The sequence below is a fragment of the Mustela putorius genome, unplaced genomic scaffold, assembly GCF_011764305.1.
Source record: "Mustela putorius furo isolate JIRA1106 unplaced genomic scaffold, ASM1176430v1.1 tig00001566_pilon_pilon_pilon, whole genome shotgun sequence".
In the NCBI taxonomy this organism is placed as follows: domain Eukaryota; kingdom Metazoa; phylum Chordata; class Mammalia; order Carnivora; family Mustelidae; genus Mustela; species Mustela putorius.
Genome location: NW_025421798.1, coordinates 246,907 through 268,751, shown reverse-complemented (window position 1 = coordinate 268,751; position 21,845 = coordinate 246,907). Strand labels below are relative to the sequence as shown.

At 35.9% G+C, this 21,845-nt stretch overlaps 1 protein-coding gene across 17 annotated transcripts in view; it reads right to left on the bottom strand.

The window, feature by feature from the left end:
- HUWE1 (HECT, UBA and WWE domain containing E3 ubiquitin protein ligase 1) overlaps positions 1-21,845 on the bottom strand; it is a 173,342-nt gene that overhangs the window by 112,938 nt on the left and 38,559 nt on the right. For 14 of the 17 annotated variants that reach the window (XM_045087833.1, XM_045087836.1, XM_045087835.1 and 11 more), the window contains one exon: positions 21,235-21,387. The exons of the other annotated variants lie outside the window; for them this stretch is intronic. In XM_045087833.1, the coding sequence (XP_044943768.1) occupies positions 21,235-21,387 (153 nt within the window). The remainder of the gene's footprint in view (positions 1-21,234; positions 21,388-21,845) is intronic. 17 annotated transcript variants of the gene reach the window in all.

The window sequence follows — 21,845 nt, the reverse complement described above, 5'->3', positions numbered from 1 at the left end:
ATTCAACAGCCAGTCAGTGCTCATCGCAAGTGTATTGCTTAATCCCTATTACCTATTTAACCCAACCCCCCAATATCTACATCCTGTAACCATCAGGTTGTTCTCTATAGATAAGAGTGTGTTTCTTGGTTTGCCTATCTTTTCCCTTTGCTTGTTTTGTTTCTTAAATTCCACAAATACTGAAATCCTATGGTATTGGTCTTTCTCTGATTTTTCACTTAGCGTAATACTTTCTAGAAAGCTCCATCCGTATTATTGAAATGGCAACCTACCAGGAATATACAGAACATTTGACGGAATAGCAGAATACACACTCTTCTCAACTGCACATAGAACATTCATCCACATAGATTACATACAAGTTACAAAATAAGTCTTAGCAAATTGAAGAGACTGAAATTACACCAAGTATCTTTCCTAACCACAATGGTATAAAACCAGAAATCAATTAACAGGAGGAAAACTGGAAAATTCACAATATGTGGAAAGTAAACAATACACTTGTGAAGAACCAATGACTCAAAAAAAAAAAAAAAAAAAAAAGAAGTCAAAAGGGAAATTTAAAAATACCAGGTCAAAAGACAATGGACGCCTATCAAAACTTATCAAAACTCTTCTACCAAAAGTAGAAGAGAGAAGTTTATAGGGATAAATGACTACAGTAAAAAACAAGAAAGATCTCAAATACACAACCTAACTTTATAACTCAAGGATACAAAAGAACAAACAAATCCTGAAGTTAGTAGAAGGCAGGGAAATAATAATGATCACAGCAGAAATAAATGAAATAGAGACTCCCCCCAAAAACCAAAACAAAATACCCAAGGGTTTTTTTGAACAGATAAATGAAATAGATGAAATTCTAGATAGACTAAGAAAATAGGAGTGAAAACTTACATCAGAAATGAGGAGGCATTACAAATGATACCATATAGATAGAAAAGATTAAGATAGAAAGGATAAGTGAAATTATTTCACCTGTAAGTGGAATTTAAAAAAGGAGAGAGACACAAACCAAGTCTTCATTATAGAGAACAAACTGATGGCTACTGGTTGGGAGGTGGGGAGAGAGATGGGTGAAATAGGTCATGGGGTGTAAGAGTACACTTATGATGAGCACTGAGTAATGTTAAGAGTTGTTGGGGCACCTGGGTGGCTCAGGGGATTAAAGCCTCTGCCTTCAGCTCGCGTCATGATCCCAGGGTCCTGGGATCAAGCCTCACGTCGGGCTCTCTGCTGAGAGAGGAACCTGCTTCCCTTCCTCTCTCTCTCTGCCTGCCTTTCTGCCTACTTGTGATCTCTTTCAAATAAATAAATAAATAATCTTAAAATTTTTTTTATAAGAGTTGTTGAATCACTATACTGTATTCCCAAAACTAATAAAACACTGTATGTTAACTATACTGGAATTAAAATTTAAAAACTTAGTAAAAAAAAAAACCTATATATTTACAAATTGCCAACATATTGCATGATCTGTAAGAATTGGAAAATTTCTTAAAAACAGAACTTACCAATAGTGGATAATGAAGAAACAGAAAATCAGAAGAAACCGATAATGAGTAAAGAAGATTAAATCAGTAATCAAAACATACCCAATACAGAAAAGCCTAGGACCAGATGGTTTTTCTGGTATATATTCATCAAACATTTAAAGAATTAACACCAATCCTTCTCAATTTCTTACCAAAAAATTGAAGAGGCCAGACTTCCAAACTCATTTTAAGAAGCCAAAATTACCCTGATAGCGAAGCCAGATAAGGACACTACAAGAAAACAGGCTATCATCCCTGATAAATGAAGACATAAAAACTGTCATCAAAATACTAGCACACCACATTGAAATAGTACATTAAAATGATCATATACAATTATCAAGTAGGATTAATTCTTGGGATGCAATGACTGTTCATCATATACATGCCAATAAATGACATACCACATTAAGAGAATAAAAGACAAAAATCCAAGATGTCAATAGATGCTGAAAAAAACATGACAAAAAGTCAATATTCTTTCATGATAAAAAGTAAAAAACGAGGTAATAAAGGCCATATGTGACAAGTTTATAGCTAACATCATACTCAAATGGTAAGAAGATGAAGGCTCTCCCTCTAAGATCCTGAACAAGACAAGGGTGCCCACTCTTTTTTTTTTTTTTTTTTTTAAGATTTTATTTATTCATTTGACAGAGAGAGATCACAAGTAGGCAGAGAGGCAGAGAGAGAGAGAGGAGGAAGCAGGCTCCCTGCTGAGCAGAGAGCCCAATGCGGGACTCGATCCCAGGACCCTGAGATCATGACCCGAGCCGAAGGCAGCGGCCTAACCCACCGAGCCACCCAGGCGCCCCAAGGGTGCCCACTCTTAACACTCCTATTCAATTATAGTACTAGAAATCCCAGCCAGAACAATTAGGTAAGAAAAGAAATAAAAGGCATCCATTTCAGAAAACAAGAAGTAAAACTGTCTCCATTTATAAGTGATATCTTATGCATTAAAAAACCCTTAAAAACCACACAAAAAAACCCGTTAGAATAAATTCAGCAAAGCTGCAGGATATAAATCAATGTACAGAAATCAGCCACATTTCTATACATTAACAATAAACTATATGAAAACGAAATTTCTAAGAAAACAATCCCTGGGCACCTGAGTGGCTCAGCTAGTTAAACATCTTTAATTTCTTCAATTTCAGCTCAAGTCATGATCTCAGGGTTGTGAGACTGAACCCCAGGGTGGGCTCTGTGCTGGGTGTTTAGCCTGCTTGGGATTCTTGGGTTTCTCTCCTTCTCCCTCTGCCCTTCCCTGCCCCACTCCTGCTCACTCTCCACCCCACCCCCAAAAAAGGTTAAAAAGAAAACAATCCCATTTATAGTAGCACCAGAAACAGCAATAAATTTAAGCAAGGTGAAAGACCTGTACATTGAAAACTATGAAACACTGATGAAAGAAATTAAAGACACAAATGGAAAGATATCCTGTGTTCATGAATCACAAGAATGTTAAGTCCACAGAATCCAGGGGCCATCTACAGATGCATGTAATTGCTATTTAAAATTCCAATGACATTTTTTCAGAGAAATAGAAAAAAAAATCCTCAAATTTACATGGAACCACAAAAGACCCTAAATAGCTAACACAATTTTGAGAAGGAACCGCAAAGCTAGCGGTATCATGCTAGCTTTCAAACATTACAAAGCTAGAGCAATAAAACAGCATGGTATTGACATAAACACAGACAAATACACCAACAGAAACAAGAGCCCAGAAATAAACCCTCATATATATGGTCAACTAATATTTGACAGGGATTCAAGAATAATCAATGGGGGAAAAGACAGACTCTTTGCTAAATGGTGCTGGGAAAACTGGTTAACAAAATGCAGAAAAATGAAAATGTACTCCTTTCTTTTTACCCCTCAAAAAATAAACCTGAAATGGATTAAAGACATCAACATGAGACCTGAAACTGTAAAACTACTAGAAGAAAACAGTAAAACCTACCTGACACTGGTCTTGACAATTACTTTTTTTGGATACCATTAGTACAAGCAACAAAGGCAAAAAACAAGGGAGAGAACACTAAAAGAATTCATTACAACTCAGCAATACACAAAAAATGATTTAAAAAAGGGCAGAGGGTTTAAGTACACATTTTCCCAAAGAAGACCTACAAATGACCAACAGGTATATGAAACAGTGTTCAGTAACACTATTTATCAGGGAATGCAAATCATAACCACAATAAGATACTTCCATACCTGTTAGAATCTAGACTACTATCCAAAAGACAAGAGATTAACAAGTATTGGTTAAGATTTGGAGAAAAGGAGACCCTTTTGTACTGTTGGTGGGGATGTAAATTGGTACCGCTACTATGAAAAAAGCTATCCTTAAAAAATTAAAAATAGAACTACTATATGACCCAGCAATCCCAATTCTGGGTATATATCCAAAGGAAATGATATCAAAACATCAAAGAGGTATTTGCCCTCTCCTATTAACTGGAACATTATTCACACTAGAGAACGTATGGTGACAAACTAAGTGTTCATCTATGGATGAATGGATAAAGAATATGACACACATACACAGGAGTATTATTCTGTCAAGTCAGATACAGAAAGACAATTACTGTATCATATCACTTATATGTGGAATTTAAAAAGCTGAACTCACAGAAACAGAATGGTGGTTGCCAGGGGCTAGGGCCTGGGGCAAATGGAAAGATGTTGGTCAAAGGGTACAAACTTCCAGTTTTATGGTAAAACCTAGGAATCCAATGTATAGCATGGTGACTATAGTTAATACTGTATTATATATTTATCAGTTGCTCAGAGTAAATATTAAATGTTCTCCCCCCAAAAAAGGAATAACTATGTGAGGTGATAATCCTAGTATGGTAATCACTTTGTAACATTCAAGTGTATCAAATCAATATGCTGTAAACCTTAAATTTACACATTATAGATCAAATATATTTCAATAAAGCTAGAGAAAAACCCAAAAACTGTTTGTAAATCCAGATACTCAACTTACTAGGCAAAGATAATTTTAGATATGCTCAAAGGGCTAAAGGAAATCATACACAAAGAACTAAAGGAAGCCATGAGAATATTTCATCAAATATCAACAAAGAGGTTATAAAAAAGGAAGCAAACAAATAACAACATTGTAAAGGACAGAAACAAAAATGAAAATATTCACTTTTTGAGTGTTTCACCAGCAGATGTAAGCAGGGAGACTAACCTAATTAAATACATAGAACATCAGGTGGTAGGTAATTATGTGTTATAAAGGAAAAAAAAGCAAAGAGGGTGACAAAGAGTACACAGGGTGTTCCAATTTTAAAACAGGATGTTAGGAAAGACCTTGCAGAGATAGTGGTAAAGATGAAGGAGCAAGCCATAGATTGGGAACATAGCTGTGTAGAGATCCTACAGGAAGAGTGTACCTAGCACTGTCCAGGAAAGGAAAGGGGCCAGGTACATGGAATAGACCGAGCCTGGGGGAAACAAATGGCAGAAGTCAGAATTTTGATACTGTACACATTACAACTGAGGTATCTATTATATACCCAGTAAAGATTTTTTTTTTTAATTAAGATTTTTTTTTTAAATTTATTTAACAGACAGAGATCACAAGTAGGCAGAGAAGCAGGCAGAGAGAGAGGAGGAAGCAGGCTCCCAGCTGAGCAGAGAGCCTGATGCGGGCTTCGATCCCAGGACCCTGGGATCGTGACCTGAGCCGAAGGCAGAGGCTTTAACCCACTGAGCCACCCAGGTGCCCATCCCAGTAAAGATTTTTGAGTCAGCAACTATACAAGAAAGCCAAGGGTGGATACCTGAGCCACTCTAACACTCAGAGGCTGAGTGCAGGAGGAGGTACTCGCCAAGAGACACAGAAGGGCAGTTCTGGAAACTCAGGAGGACCAGGAGGTGGTTTTGAAGCCAAGACCTCCGCCTAATCTTTAAAACTTTCATTACATTTTCTATTTTCTTTACATTTTCTATTTTCCTACAAAGTACTAAAACAAACATTATTTTTTAAATCTTTAAGTCAATACATTTATTAATTTTTATTTTAATTCCAGTACAGTTAACATACAGTATTAATTTACTTTCAGGTATATAATACAGTGATTCAACAACTTCATGTATTATTATGTTCTCATCAAGAAGTATACTCTTTAAAAAAAAAAAAAGATCTTATTTATTTATTTGACAGAGATCACAAGGCTGTGTGTGTGTGTGGGGGGGAGAAGCAGACTCCCTGCTGAGCAGAGAAGCTGGATGCAGGCTTGATCCCAGGACCCTGAGATCATGACCTGAGCTGAAGGCAGAGGCTTTAACCCACTGAGCCACACAGGCACCCCCAAGATGTGTACTCTTAATCCCCTACACCTATTTCACCCACCTCCCCTCAGGCTATGATCTGTTTGGTTTTTGATTTGTCTAACCCACTGAGCCACACAGGCACCCCCAAGATGTGTACTCTTAATCCCCTACACCTATTTCACCCACCTCCCCTCAGGCTATGATCTGTTTGGTTTTTGATTTGTCTTTTTCCCTTTGTTCATTTGTTTCTTAAATTCCACGTGAGTGAAATCAAATGGTATCTGTTTTTCTCTGACTTATTTTGCTTAGCATTATACTCTCTAGCTCCATCCAAGTTGTTACAAATGGCAAGATTTCATTCTTTTTATGGCTGAATATTCTTCCACTGTTTATCCATTCATTCATGGGACATGTGCTGCTTCCACAGTTTGGCTACTGTAAATAATGCTGCAATTAACGTAAGAGTGCATATAACCTCTCAAATTAGTGTTTTGTTTTCTTTGGGCAAATACCCTGTTATGTGATTACTGGATCATATGGTAGTTCTATTTTAAAAATTACATTTTCAAAGAAATATTTAATGCTGTGGGAAAATACTCACCATGGGTTATGTGGAGGGAAAAGCAGGATATGGAACACAATGCTATTGTTTATTTTTTGTACATGATGGTGACTGAGGACTGTTATTTCTTCTTCACAATTTTATGTACTTTCTTACTTTCAATACTAAACATGTATTGCTTTTGTAAAAATTCTGAGACAAGTATATTTGCAAATAAATATTGGAAGGTGAAAAAATATCAATAAATTTGAAGCTAGGTTAATGGATATTACCCACTTGGAAGAGCAGAAAGAAGGAATATCAAAAGTAAGTCAAAGAGATATGTGGGACTCCATCAAGTATACCAATGTATGCATAATGAGAGTCCCAGAAAGAGGGTCGAAAGGGGAAGAGAGAAATTATTTATGGAAATAATTGCTAAAATCATCTCAAATTTCACCAAAGACGTGATCTACAAATCCAATTCAGGGGGAGCTTGAAGCAGCAAGAGCAAAAGAAACTGTCATGTACAAGTGATCCTCAGTAAGATCAATAGCTGATTTTTTTCATCAGAAACCATGGAGGTCAGAGTACATGGAGGAAGAGATATTCCAAGTGCTAGAAGAAGAGAACTGCCAATCAAAAATTCTGGATCTAACAAGATGGGATTGGGAGGGAGACTCTTAATCTTACAAAACAAACTGAGGGTTGCTGGGGGGAGGGGGGTTGGGAGAAGGGGGGGTGGGGTTATGGACATTGGGGAGGGTATGTGCTTTGGTGAGTGCTGTGAAGTGTGTAAACCTGGCGATTCACAGACCTGTACCCCTGGGGATAAAAATACATGTTTATAAAAAAATAAAAAATTAAAAAAAAATTCTGGATCTGACACAATTATCCTTAAAAAATGTAGGAGAAATTAAGAATTCCAGATAAAAGCAGAGGGACCTTGTTGCTGGTACACATGATTCTAGAAATGCTAATTGGAGTCCTTCAGGTTGAAATGAAAGGGCACAAGACAGTAACCTGAATCCATGTGAAGAAATAAAAACACCAGTAATGTAACTACATAGGTAAATTATAAAAGTCAGTATTAACATATTTTTAAGTTTATAACCCCTCGTTTTCTGTGTTTTAAAAGACAACTATATAAAACAGTAATTAAAAATCTATGCTGATGAGCACACAATGTATGAAGATATAATTTGTGGCAACACAAAACGGGGGAACAGAGCTATACAGGACCAAATTTTTTGTGTACTATTAAAACTAAGTATTAATTCAAACTAACTCTTCATTACTCAAGTGTTAGTCTAATCCAAAGGGAAAATGTTTATAGCTAGACAAAAAAACAAGGATAGAAGACTTGAACATTAAATTAACTAGACCTAACAGATAAATGTATGTAACAATCCATCCAATGGGATATACATTCTTCTTATTTTTTAAGATTTTATTTATTTATTTGACAGAAATCACAAGTAGGCAGAGAGAGGAGGAAGCAAGCTCCCTGTCAAGCAGGGAGCCCGATGCGGGGCTCGATCCCAGAACCCTGGTTTCATGACCTGAGCAGAAGACAGAGGCTTTAACCCACTGAACCACCCAGGCGCCCCTACATTCTTCTAAAGTACATATAAAACATTCTCCCAGATAGACCACATTAGGCAACAAACCAAACTTTAAGAAATTAAGAAAGAATAAAATCGGGGCGCCTGGGTGGCTCAGTTGGTTAAGCAACTGCCTTCAGCTCAGGTCATGGTCCCGGAGTCCTGGGATCGAGTCCCGCATCAGGCTCCCTGCTCCATGGGGAGTCTGCTCCCTCTGACCTCCCCTCTCATGCTCTGTCTCTCTCTCAAATAAGTAAATAAAATCTTTAAGAAAAAAAGAATAAAACCATACAAAGGTATCGTCTCCAAGTTAGAAATCCCAAACAGAAGGAAATCTGAAAAATTCACAAATACGTAAAAATTAAACAACGTACTCTTAAGAACCAATGAGTAAAAGAAGAAATCATAAGGGAAATTAGAAAATTCCCCAAGATGAATGAGAATAATATGACATACTAAAACTTAATAGGATTTGCTGAAAGCAGTGCTTATAGGAAAATTCACAGCTGTAATTGCCTACCTTTAAAAAAAGAAAGATCTAAAATCAGTAACCTAACTTTCTACCTTAAGGAACTACAGAAAAAAGAGCAAACCAGACCGAAAGCAAACAAAAAGAAGGAAATGGCAAAAATTATAGCAGAGATAAATGAAACAGAAATCAAGTGAACCAATTTTGGTTCTTTGAAAAAAAATCACCAGAAATAGACATGCTTTTAGACTGACCAAAAAAAATATATGTTCTTGCTTTCTCTTGTTCTTTTTCAAATATACATATAGATAGGAGGAACCAGTGAAAAGGTAAAGATTTAAGGCAGCTGGCTATTATGATCATCTTCAACAGTAAGAATAAGATACTCAATTTTTTTAATCTTTATCTCAAAATTGAGTTTAGGTATAAAATTGAGAAAATGATGCTTATAGCATCTTTCTGATTATTACATGAGGTAAGAATGTATAAATTACAAGGTCCAACATTCATTAAGAATTTGATAAAGGCATCTGTTATCAAATATTGATGCATTAAAGACAGTCATCGTGGCCATTATTTACAACAGAAAAATACTGAAAAATTACCCAAACAATGAGAAATGTTCTGTTAATGGAGATAATCATATGCTGGTGTTGAGAGTACTTAAAATATTCACTTACAGAAGGTATAAAACCATTATTTTTATATCTATTTCTTCTCTGATGGTATTGGTTTCATTCCCCAAATGACTGCCTACCCAAAACAACTGAGAACACGTAGTTATACTTTCTTTGAATGCTTTTAGCTTCATGGTTTTAACACTCAACTTTTTAATACATCTTAATTTTACTTTGAGGCAGTATCTACCTTAATTGCCCCACAAATAGTTAGCCAGTTGTTATATTATTTATTGAATAGCTACTTTTTCTGTTAATGGGAAATGTTGTCGTTACTATAAATTCAAGTCCTATGTGTTGGATCTGTTTGTATAAATATTCAACTGAATTCCACTGTTACTACCATGCCACCTTAATTCCTACAGCTTTACTTAAAAAGTTTAATACCCAATAAGAAAAATACTTTGTCATTACATTTTCTACTTTTTTGGCTATTCCCAGGACTTCTAGTGAAAAAACATTTAATTTGCTGATAACAATGAGGATTTGGTGCCACACAGAAAAGACAGAGAGAATGAGACCCAGGATCAAACCAAAGATCTGAATTTGCAAGGCAGGGTAAGTTTGAAAGGGTATATACTTTCACATTGTTCCTCTTGTTTCTTCTGTTGTCACAACTAATTGCTTTAGCATATTTATACGTGTCACGGCAAAATCTTTCCTTCTGTCTTTTGTAATCTGATAAAAATAGAGCACCAATGACTAGAAAGTTGTGCTAAGCTGGAATCCTTAAAAAACCATTTGCCAAACCAAACCTGATTCATGAAACTGTGTGACCCAGTGACATTTATGATATTACACATGAAGAAATATTTCTTAGAAAATTATGTAAAGTTAATAGGGGAAAACAACAATGCTAATACATTAAACTTATATAAAATTATATATACCATCTGTTCAGCTATGTAAAGAAATACGCATAAAACAAAGACTAAGAAAATCTACCAAAATGCTAAGAATAGCACATGGTCATGATAAATTATCTTTTGTACATTTCTAAATATTTAAAAATACTGACCACGTATTTTTATTATGGGGAAAAGTTTCTTTTGCAGCCAGCAAGGTAAATCTATGGAATGTTTGAGATTCTAGGGTATTTATTAGACTACTCAGAGTAACTAGTTCTTTGTCCTTTTTATTATGCACATATATCTGCTTTCTCAACTATGTGAGCTTTATAAAGAAAAGAACATGTTTTGTATTACATCCAGCAGAGGGTTGGTTACATACCTCTTAAATGGTATCAACTGGAAGGTTTGGGTGTGGATTTAAGAGTCAGTCTCAGGCTGACACACCTGTATTTTTATTCCAAACTATGCTACATAACCCCTACCACAGTAACAACAAATAATACATTTCACAGTTCATCAGAGGCTAAGAGCCCACAGGTTATTCCCCAAAATAATGTAACTTCTGAATTTCATTATGCTCACCTACCCATAGTGTTACCATGATCCTAGCAATTAAGCAGACACCCAATAAATAACTATTTTACCAACCATGCCATAGAGGCATATTTGACACCGCCTCACTAGATGGGATTTGCTAAAGAGTAAGTATTCAGGGGCACCTGGGTGGCTCAGTGGTTTAAGCCTCTGCCTTCGGCTCAGGTCATGATCTCAGGGTCCTGGGATCGAGCCCCACATTGGGCTCTCTGCTCAGCGGGGAGCCTGCTTCTCCCTCTCTCTCTCTCTGCCTGCTTCTCTGCCTACTTGTGATCTCTCTCTGTCAAATAAATAAATAAAAATCTTTAAAAAAAAAAAAAAAAAAAAAAAAAAAAAAAAAAAAAAAAAAAAAAAAAAAAAAAAAAAAAAAAAAAAGAGTAAGTATTCAGACATCAGGAAAAAGGCTTGATGTTCTTTGAGATGCGGCTGTAAGAATTCAGTAAGATTTTATAACTTTACACAATAGGATAGACTAGACCAGGGTTTTCAAAGTGTGGTCCCTGGACCAGTAGTCTTAATCTCACCTAGAAATTTGTAAACAATGGACATTATCGGGGTGCCTTGGTGGTTCAGTTGGTTAAATGTCTGTCTTCAGCTCAGATCATGATCCTGGGGTCCTGGGATGGAGCCCCACGTCGGGCTCCCTGCTCAGCCTGAAGTCTGCTTCTCCTTCTCCCTGCCCTCCCCACTTGTGTTCACTAGCTCTAACAAATGAATAAAAATTTAAAAAAAAACAACAACAATGCACATTATCGGGCCTTGTTCTGGGTCTACTGAATCATAAACAGGAGGGGGAGACCAATAATAAAATTACTTGATACAAGCTCAAGTTTGAGAACCAGTGTACTAGACCTTCACAAAACCAACTGGCTCAAAACAGATGAGTGGTCTCGAGATAGAGCCCTGTTATCTGACTCCCTGCTTAGCTGGGAGTATGCTTCTCTCCCTCCCTCTGCCCTTCCCCTCTTTGTGTTCTCTCAAATAAATAAAATCTTTAAAAATAAAAACAGCATTTTAAAAGATTTTATTTGAGGGGCGCCTGGGTGGCTCAGTGGTTAAAGCCTCTGCCTTTGGCTCAGGGCATGATCCCAGGGTCCTGGGATCGAGCCCCACATCGGGCTCTCTGCTCTGCAGGGAACCTGCTTCCTCCTTACTCTGCCTGCCTCTCTGCCTACTTGTGATTTCTCTCTGTCAAATAAATAAAAAATTTAAAAAAAAAAAAAAAAAAAAAAAAAAAGATTTTATTTGACACAGAGAGAGAGCTAGCACAAGCAGTGGGAGCGGCATGCAGAGGGAAAGGGAGAAGCAGGCTCCCCCACTGAGCAGGGAACTGGATGCGGGGGCTTGATCCTAGAACCCTGGGATCATGACCTGAGCCAAAGCCAGCCACTAAACTGACTGAACCACCCAGAAACCCCAAATAAACTCTTTTAAAAAAACGTATCAAACTCAACACCCAAAGAACAAAAAAATCTAATCAAGAAATGGACAGAAGACATGGACAGACATTTCTCCAAAGAAGACATACATATAGCTAACAGACATATGATAAAGTGCTCTATATCACCTGGCATTAGGGAAATACAAATCAAAACCACAGTGAGATACCACCTTACACCTGTCAGAATGGCTCAAATGAACAACTAAGGAAACAGATGTTGGCAAGGATGTGGAGAAAGGGGAACCCTCTTACACTGTTGGTGGTAATGCAAACTGGTGCAGCTACTCTGGAAACCAGTACGGAGGTTCCTCAGTAAGTTGAAAATAGAGCTACCCTATGACCCAGCTATTGCACTAGTAGGTACTTCCCCAAAGGACACAAACGTTATAATCTGAAGGGGTACCTGAGCCCCAATGTTTATAGCAGCAATGTCTACAATAGCCAAACTATGGAAAGAGCCCAAATGTCCATCAACAGATGAATGGATAAAGAAAATGTAGTGTGTGTGTATATATATAAAAAATATATAATGGAATATTACTTAGCCATCAAAAAGAACGAAATCTTGCCATTTGCAAGATGCGGATGAACTAGAGGGTATTGTGCTAAGCGAAGTAAGTCAGTCACAGAAAGATAATCACCTTATGATTTCACTCACACGTGGAAGGGAAGGAAAAATAAAATAAGATAAAAAGAGAGGAAGGCAAACCATAACAGACTCAACTACAGGAAACAAACTGAGGGCTGCTGCGGGGGAGGTCAGTGGAAGGATGGGGCAATTGGGTGATCGGCATTAGGCACCTGAAGTATTAGGCACTGGGTATTATATGCAATTGATAAATCACTAAATTCTACCCCTGAAACTAATAATACACTATATGTTAACTAAATTGAATTTAAATAAATTTAAAACAACCACAACAGTAACAACAAAAATCAACTAGCTTTCAACAATTCATTAAGTCTTCTTGGAGAACTTCCTCTATATTTGCAGTTAACGAACCACTATTCATATTCACAACTGGCCCACATCACTGGGTTAAGGGAGTCACCAAAAAAACTATCATGAGAAAAGATACCATATACAAAGTCATTTTTTCATAAAGATCCAAACATGATGTTCAACATTTCGTCTCGAAGCCATCTACCTTCTTTTGAACCATTTTTGAAAACAGTATGTACATAAACACAATAAACAAAGAGAACACAAGGATTTTGGGGAAAATACTTTTAAAAGAGACAAAGAGCTAATAACTCCAACAGAACTTTGGTAGAAAAACACTAAACCAAGAGAAAAATGGGCATATGAACAGATAATCCCACAAGAGCAAATTCTAATAGCCAAACATGAAAAGATGGTCAAATTCACTACTCATTGAGTAAGGGCCAATTAAAGTAACATGGAGATTACTGGGACTCTTACAAAGAATCAAAATTATCAGTAAGTAAGGACATATATAAAACTGCTTAATGTAGCAATCATTGTTCATAACAGGAAAGAATAGAATATGCATTAATAGGGAAACAGTTGAATAAATTATGGAACAAACTATGGAATATTAGGTAGCCATTAAAAGAGACATATAAGTGATTTAGTGAATTTTTAACAAACCATTAAATAAGACAACTGAGATGCAAAATTATCCTGCCTTTATAATTCAAAGATAAAAATATGCTAAACACTGTCAATATAATGAGAAGATAAAAATACATACGTATTTTTATATGTACAGGATACATTTTAGGTTGTAGGAAGATGACCCAAGAGAAAAACACACTACACCAAATAAACTGCATGGCAATATGTACTTATGCAAAATAATGTATATATAGTTTTAAAACAAAGTAAATATAAAAGGGACTTATTTAGTTTATGTGCTGACAACCATCTTCAATGATAGTGTCCATTTATTATGTACTTTCAACATGCTCAGCATTAAACCTAGGAATTTTATTTAAGACCTCATTTAGTTTATACCTCAAAACTATGAGGCAGATACCATAATCCCCAATTTACAGATATATAGAGATTAATCTGATCTGTTGACAGAACTAGGTCCTTCTAAACCCAAGTTCTTAACCACATGCAAGTGAATACATGTAGTTGTTGCACAGGGCATTGATAAAAGAAAGAATTCAGATTCAGGAAGCAATCTAAAAAATGAAAAGGCACAAACCAAAATGTCTATCAAAGACCACTATTAGAAGAACTGTCACATTTCAAAAGAAGACATAGGAGAAAGCAACCCGTGTCAACAACTTACATTACAAATTACATAGTGTAAATTGAGAAAAATTAAGTTTAAAAATTTTAACAGTAGTTTGAGTAATGGTAGCTACTATTACTGAATACCTAGCATATTATATCTTAACCCTCGAAAACATTAAGATGCTCTTATTTGTAATAACAAAGCCATCAAGCACATAATATAGTAACAAAAGCTACACCCATCAAGATTCTAAATTGTCTGGGACTCAAAAGTTAACCTTCCATCTATAGTCTTTACGTTTAGCACAATTCAGAGGAAAAAGGGGGCACACATCTATCATACGGTACAAGGAGCCCAAAACACAACAGAACATACAGCAGTCCCGCCTTATCTGAAGTTTCACTTTCTATGGTTTCAGCTACCCACAGTCAAAAGCAGTCTGAAAGATGATGATCCTCCTGATATACCATCAGATGGTCAACTACGTCACAATGTCTAGTCATTCACCTCACTTATCATATAGGCGTTTTATCATATCATAAGATGAAGAGTGAATGCAGTAACAGTATTTTCAGAGAAACCATATTCATGTAATTCTTGTTACAGTATATTTTTATAACTGTTCAATTAGTTATTATTATTCATCTCTTACTGTGACTAATTTACAGACTAAACTTTATCATAAGTATGTACAGGAAAAAACATAGTAGGAGTGCCTGGGTGGCTCGGTGGGTTAAATCCTCTGCCTCTGTCTCAGGTCGTGATCCCAGGGTCCTGGGATCGAGCCCCGCATCGGGCTCTCTGCTCAGTGGGGAGCCTGCTTCCTCCTCTCTCTCTGCCTACTTTGTGATCTCTGTCAAATAAATAAATAAAATCTTAAAAAAAAAAACCATAGTATATACAGGGTTCAGTACTATTTCTAGTTTCAGGCATCCACTGGGGGTCCTGGAATGTATCCCCTGTGGATAGGGTGGGGGAGACTACTGTAACAGCAATCATTTAAGCAATCCTTCCTGGTGATAGAATGATCCAAGGGAAGAAAAGAACAAGATAACCCCAAACTACCCAAAAACTACAGCAAAAAAATTCCACACTTTGCATATGTGTGCCATGTAAAAGTATAGTATGCATCTTAACTTTTACTTTCTAAATGGTCAGAACAGTTAAATATAGTAGTATTAGTTTTACAGATAATCAGCCTCTAAGTGGGGTGCTATGATCTGACAAGATATTAATTCTGATAGGTGCTGTTATGGCTCTACACAAAATACTAAATTAACTAGAGTACTCTTCTTCCATCTATAAACGTAAAGCTTGTTCTGAAATCTGAAAACCATTCAATATGGTACATCCCCAGAAAGGGTATAACTCGTATAAGCAGACAGATCAGGTTTCAAACCCCAAATCACTGTCTGATTATGGGAATTATAAGCAAATCCTTTCAGCTTGCTTAATTTCATACTCTTCACCTGTAAAATGAGTGTAAGAATTCATACTCCCAGAGTATTAAGAGGATTACATATAGTAGGCATTAAATTAGGTAACAACTATAGCACAAACAATGGAATGTTACAGTCATTAAAGATAGATCTACAAAGTTATTACAAATTCTCACATTTAATTATAAAATATATAGTATATTATAGCTATAAAACATTTAAAGCAAAGAATATAAAAAGTGAAACTGACCCATCATCTTTTCCCCCAATTCAATTCCCTATCTAAGCTTACAATTAAGATATGTAACTCTTTCTTCACTTTATTAATATAGTTTTACTTTTGGACTTTTAAAAAACCATAAATGGGGATCTTCAACTAACTTTTCTTGCTAAGAGATCCTTTCATTGAGGAGCTCTATTAGGGTCACATATAGGCTCATGCCTTGTTAAATATGATGTTTTAAAAATTTTTTTCCAAACAATGGTGCAGTGAGAATACTTAAGCATAATTTTTGAGCATATCTGAATATGTTCCTAACAAAATTTCCTTAAAATAGAACTACTGAATGAAATAAAATATATATATTTTAAAATTAAAGGTGTGGCTAAATAACCTTACAAAAGGGCATTTTTACACCAACAGTTTATAAGTACCTAAGTACCTGTTTCCCCACAACCTAGCCAATTGTAGATAATGCTGGCAATCTAATGGTAAAAAATGATCTCACATAATGTACATTTCCCCCATTATTACTGGTGTACTCTTTTCATGTTTTCTTGACAGTTTAAAAATGATTTCATATTCATTTATGAATTATCTGTCCATATACTTTTGCATGTTTTTCTACTGGGTTATTTACATTTTTAATGATTTGTAAAAGCTTTACATAATGTGTTACTCCTTTGTTGTACACAGTCAAATACTTTTTCCCAGGTTAAGAAAGAAGTCATCTGCCCTTTACTTATAACTATTTTATCATACAGAAGTCTTACTATTTTCACATAAAATCTGTCAATTTTTAAAATGGCTTATAGGTTTCCTGACTTAGGAAATCCTTCCTCATGAAAGATGTTAAAGATTGCCTATATTTACTTCTAAATAGGTTTGTAGGATTTATGTGAATAGTGTAAAGAAATGATCTAAACACATTTTTCTCTTGAATTGTCCCACTTTTCTTTATAAACAACATGGGGCTTACTATTTTATTCTGCAGACATATTTGTCTGTTCCTATACCAATTAAAAAACTTAAAACATACTGAATATATGTTTTGCTTGCAATCACTCTTTTGCTTCCACCAGTTATCTGTATGTGTACCAAATCAGGCGTTTATCTCTAAACTCATTTATGTCAGTTGTATACAAGGAAGTTAAAACACTACACAGAACAATGATTTAAACTGTAAAGGAAACTATTTATATTAAAACTAATCCAAATATTTGGCAAAAGCTAAAAGGTAAGATTTTTAAAAGTGGTCAAATTAGGAAAAGAGATTCAGGGGTAAATTATAAAAATTTCTAATTCTGCATTCAGGTTCCTTTACAAAGAAGTCTTTACACTGTTGCTCTACTTTAAAATCAGAGATGATCGTTGTAGTTTATGTAAGTAAGAGAACAGACTATTTCTCACTCAAAGTAGTATCTATGGCCTTACATTAGAAGGAGGAAAAGGAATTGCCATTTTTGTTTCAGTTTTTAAAAAATTGTATGCACTGGGGCACCTAAGTGGCTAGTCAGTTAAGCCTCAGGCTCTTGATTTTGGCTCAGATCATGATCTTGGCATCATGGGATTAAACTCCCCCGCACTGGGCTCTATGCTCAGTCTAGAGTCCACTTGACATTCTCTCTCCTTCTGCCCCCTTCACAACCCCCTTCCCCGCTCACTCTCCTGTCTAAAAATAAAATCTTTTTAAAAAAGTGGTATGTAGGGGCACCTGAGTGGCTCAGTGGGTTAAGCCTCTGCCTTTGGCTCAGGTCATGATCCTATGGTCCTGGGATCAAGCCCCGCATTGGGCTCTCCGCTTAGAAGCCTGCCTCCCCTGCCCTGCACCTGCCTCTCTGCCTACTTGTGATGTCTGTCAAATAAATAGAAATTTTTAAAAAAGTGGTATGTATTAATGACATTTTTAAAAAAGATCTGCTTTAACATTTTAACAATAACTAACCTAACAACTATTGACCCTAATCTGATCAAAGAGCTTCTTCTATACTGCATCTTCCCATGCAAAAAAATGGTTGTCTCTGCTCACAAATTTAGATCTTTTAAATTTGTAGATAAAGGTTTAGTTTTGTTCTAACAGATCTTAAATACTGCTGATTAAGTTTATTTTCTTTTACTTACTTATGTAAACCATCTGATTATTGCCCATTCACATTCCTTTCTCCTTGCCAAAGACAACACTTTTCACTTCTGATATCTGTAATTTTTTCAAAACTTTACATTGCTGTGTGTGTACATTTTTAAGTTTCAGAAATGGTACTGACCAATAAACATTTTTAATCACCCCCCAGCATTATTTTTAAAAGCTACTGATGTTGCTACAGGTATTATTTGGTTCACTGCTTCTAACTGCTACATATTCCATAATATGCATGTACCACATTTTCTGGTACCCAATCTACTAATTGCCACAATGATGCAATATTTTCCCAGATGTTACCTTAAGGAATAATGTGATACCACCTTTGGGATATATACCCAGGAGTAAGAGTCAAGGGTTCCCATAGCCTCACGTGCCTGCTAACACTTAACCAATACACAGTTTTCTAATTTCTATTCATGACAGTTTTATAAGCTGTTTATAATTAATTTTATAATTTAAAAAAGTTTAATAGCTTTATAAACTAATAAGTTTCTAAGTATTTCTGTAATTACTAATGAGTTTCAACACTGAATTATCTATGCATAGCCTTTGTTTATCCTTGTTAATTTGGAGGTGTCCCTTAAATATACTACGCTAACACAGGCCCTTGACAATACTTTAAAAAAAATTGTTAACTTATTTTTGGTGGGGAGGGGGAGGAACAGAGGGAGAGAGGCACTCATGCAGATTCCGAGCCCGAGTGCAGAGCCTGCAATCATGACCTGATCCCATGACCCTGGATCATGACCTGAACCAAACCCAAGAGTCAGATGTTCAACTGAATGAGCCACTGCAGCACCCCGCCCCCACTTGATAGTCTTAGAACATGGCTAAACACTTTCGATCTATCACTCACTACTCTGTTAAATTTTATCTTTGGCAGTGCTGCTTAATGTTGTACACAGGCCAGCTGATATTGCACCAATTGTTTGAATGTGGTATTGGTCCATGACAAAATGAGTTTGCACCAGAAATGTTAGTCAACCATATCAGTAAGTACACTGTTTATTTCAACTAATGTTTTTCTTGTTCAAAGAAGCAGTACGCTGATTTACATTCCAATTTAAGTACCAGTAGGGAGTTATGTTTTTCACTGAAAGGGAAATCTTAATTTTGTATTATCAAACTCAAATTTTTACAGTTAAGATTTATGCTTTAAGAGTTCCTTCCCTACTAGTAACCACACTATAACCTTCTACATTACCTTCTCCTTAAATGTATGGCTTTATCCAGTATGGCTTATTTTAATACACTTGTTGATACCATGAATGGGGTCTTTTTTCTAATCATCTTACTGGTTATTACCAATGTATGGAAGAAATATTTGTTTCTGTATAGTGATTATTTACTGGCTAATTTTATTAGTTCTAATAATTTTATACCACCTCCGCAGAAAACCAAAAGCCTCAATCCTATCACCTTCAAATAGTATCAAGTTTTCTTTTTTTTTTTTTTTACGACTTTGTTTGACAAAGAATATGCACAAGCAGGGGGAGAGGCAGAGGGAGAAGGCAGCTCCCTGCACAGTAGGGATCCCAATACCACAGAATCATGAACTGAGCCAAAGGCAGACACGTAACTGACTGAGCCAGCCAGGGCCACCAGTTTTCTATTTTAATATGTATCCTTCATTTCCTTCTTTTCTCTTGTATTTGTTAGGACTTCTACTATAAATTTAAGTGGCAAAAAGTAATAGTATTTTTATGTGACTCTCGACTCAACAACAATGCTTCAGTTTTTCCATTATGACTTCTGGTAGATGATTTATATAAAGTTTGTCTTCCTAGCTTTCTAAGAGTCTGTATTAGTTTTAATTAACATGCTGAATTTTATCAAATGCTTTTGAAGCTTCTATTGAAATATGGCTTCTTTCTCTTACTGTTAAGTTGGGAGCCAATAATGAACTGTCTTACATTTGTTAATAACATGAGAAAATTGTGTTAAGAAAACAGGCTGCACATCTGTATATACATATTTGCAAATACAAGAAGAAAATTTTCTCAAATTTTGAAGGGAGCTCCATCTGCATGAATTAAAAGTGATTAATATTCTCATTTTTCTATACGTCCTAGAATTTTCATAATACATGTCACACATCATTATTCAAAAATGATTTTTAAGGAGGGGTGCCTGGGTGGTACAGTCTAACTCTTGGTTTCAGCTCAGGTCATGATCTCAGGTTGTGAGACTGAGCCCTGTGTTGGGCTCCCACTCAGCATGGAGTTGGCTTAAGACTCACTCTTCCTCTGTCTCTACCCCTCTACCCCCCACCCCGACTCTGTCTCCTTCTCTAAAATAAATAAATAAATCTTAAAAAAAAAAAAAAGATTTTTAAGGAATCATGTACCTAAAAATAGCCTGAAAATTAAGTTTTATTATTTATGAGGTAATCATTAATTGGCTTTTAAGAAGTCAGCCTTACCAATTTTTTAAGATTTTATTTATTTGACAGAAAGAGAGAGAGCACAATCAGGGAGTGGTAGGCAGAGGAAAGGGAGAAGAAAGAGCATGATATGGGGCTTGATCCCAGGACCCTGGGATCATGACCTGAACTGAAGGCAGTCACTTAACTGACTGAGCCACGCAGGTGCCCCTCAATTTTCTTATAAGCAAGCTTTCTAGCAAAGCCTTCTACCTCTCTCAAACCGTAAGTACATATGATCAATTTGTGTCTCTAACACTAGACAATAGTTTGGTTGAGTTGAACTTTTATATGAGAGGGTTTTTTCTTTTGCCTTCAATTCTAATTACTACCATCACAAACCAATTACTGAGCATAGCACTAAGTAACCTACATTTTATTTTATTCTGAAACACTTTTAAGGTAGATATACTAAATTCTATGAGAAAACTGGTTTCAGAGCTAATAAGCAGGGACAAGATTCAAATCCAGATTGTACCATATTTCCTTCCTAAGTAGAATCTGATTATGAACTTTCTTTCTAGAAAAGTTGTTGTCATTTTGGAACAAAGAATGATTCTGCTTTATGAGTAGGAATTCATGAAATCCCTCAAAATTGCTTTGTAACAAATGAAAATACTTCTTAGGTTTTGGGGGTTACTTAGTTAAGGGGGCCCCCATAATTCTATTCAATTAGGCCAATAAACTTAGGGATTACTATCCATTTTGACAATATAAAAAACACCTGTGAAAATGAACTATATGGTCTGATTTCTGTGCCCTTCCAACTCATTACCCATGACTCACCTCTGCTAAGTGTTGCAGCCGGGTTAGCAGTGGGGTTCTCTTGTCAGATCCAAGGCGTGTGATATAGTTTGATCTTTTGCTAAATACATACAGAAGATTAAGGACTGCCAGCACCACTTGCATATCAGAGGAAGCCAATAAAGTTGTCAAATGCTACAGGGAACAAAAAGGGCAAGTTCATGGTACTGGGCACTCTAGGCCTTGAAAACTTAAAATGCCTATGTAGTAATAGATTTGTTTATATATACAAAGCTATCAAGAAGTTTAACAGTACAAAAAAACCATTTATAAATATTTGAGCACCTACAACATGCAACCTTGTCCATAAGCAGCTTATAATCTAGCAGTAAGCCAGAAAGTCCAACAAAAGTTTTTTTTAAAAGTGAGCAACAGCTCAAAATTGCACAGGTATCCCCACAGAGGATTACAAGAGACAAAAGTGATATTTTAATATATAGTGGAACTCAAGAACATTAAGTCTCTAAGCAGACTGTAAGTACTGTGAAAGAAAGATAATTATATTGTTCCTCTGTATCCTTTGAGACAAACATAAAACAGGGTCCTCCATACAGAAGCTAAAGATATCAACAATAGCTAGTGGCATTTATGAC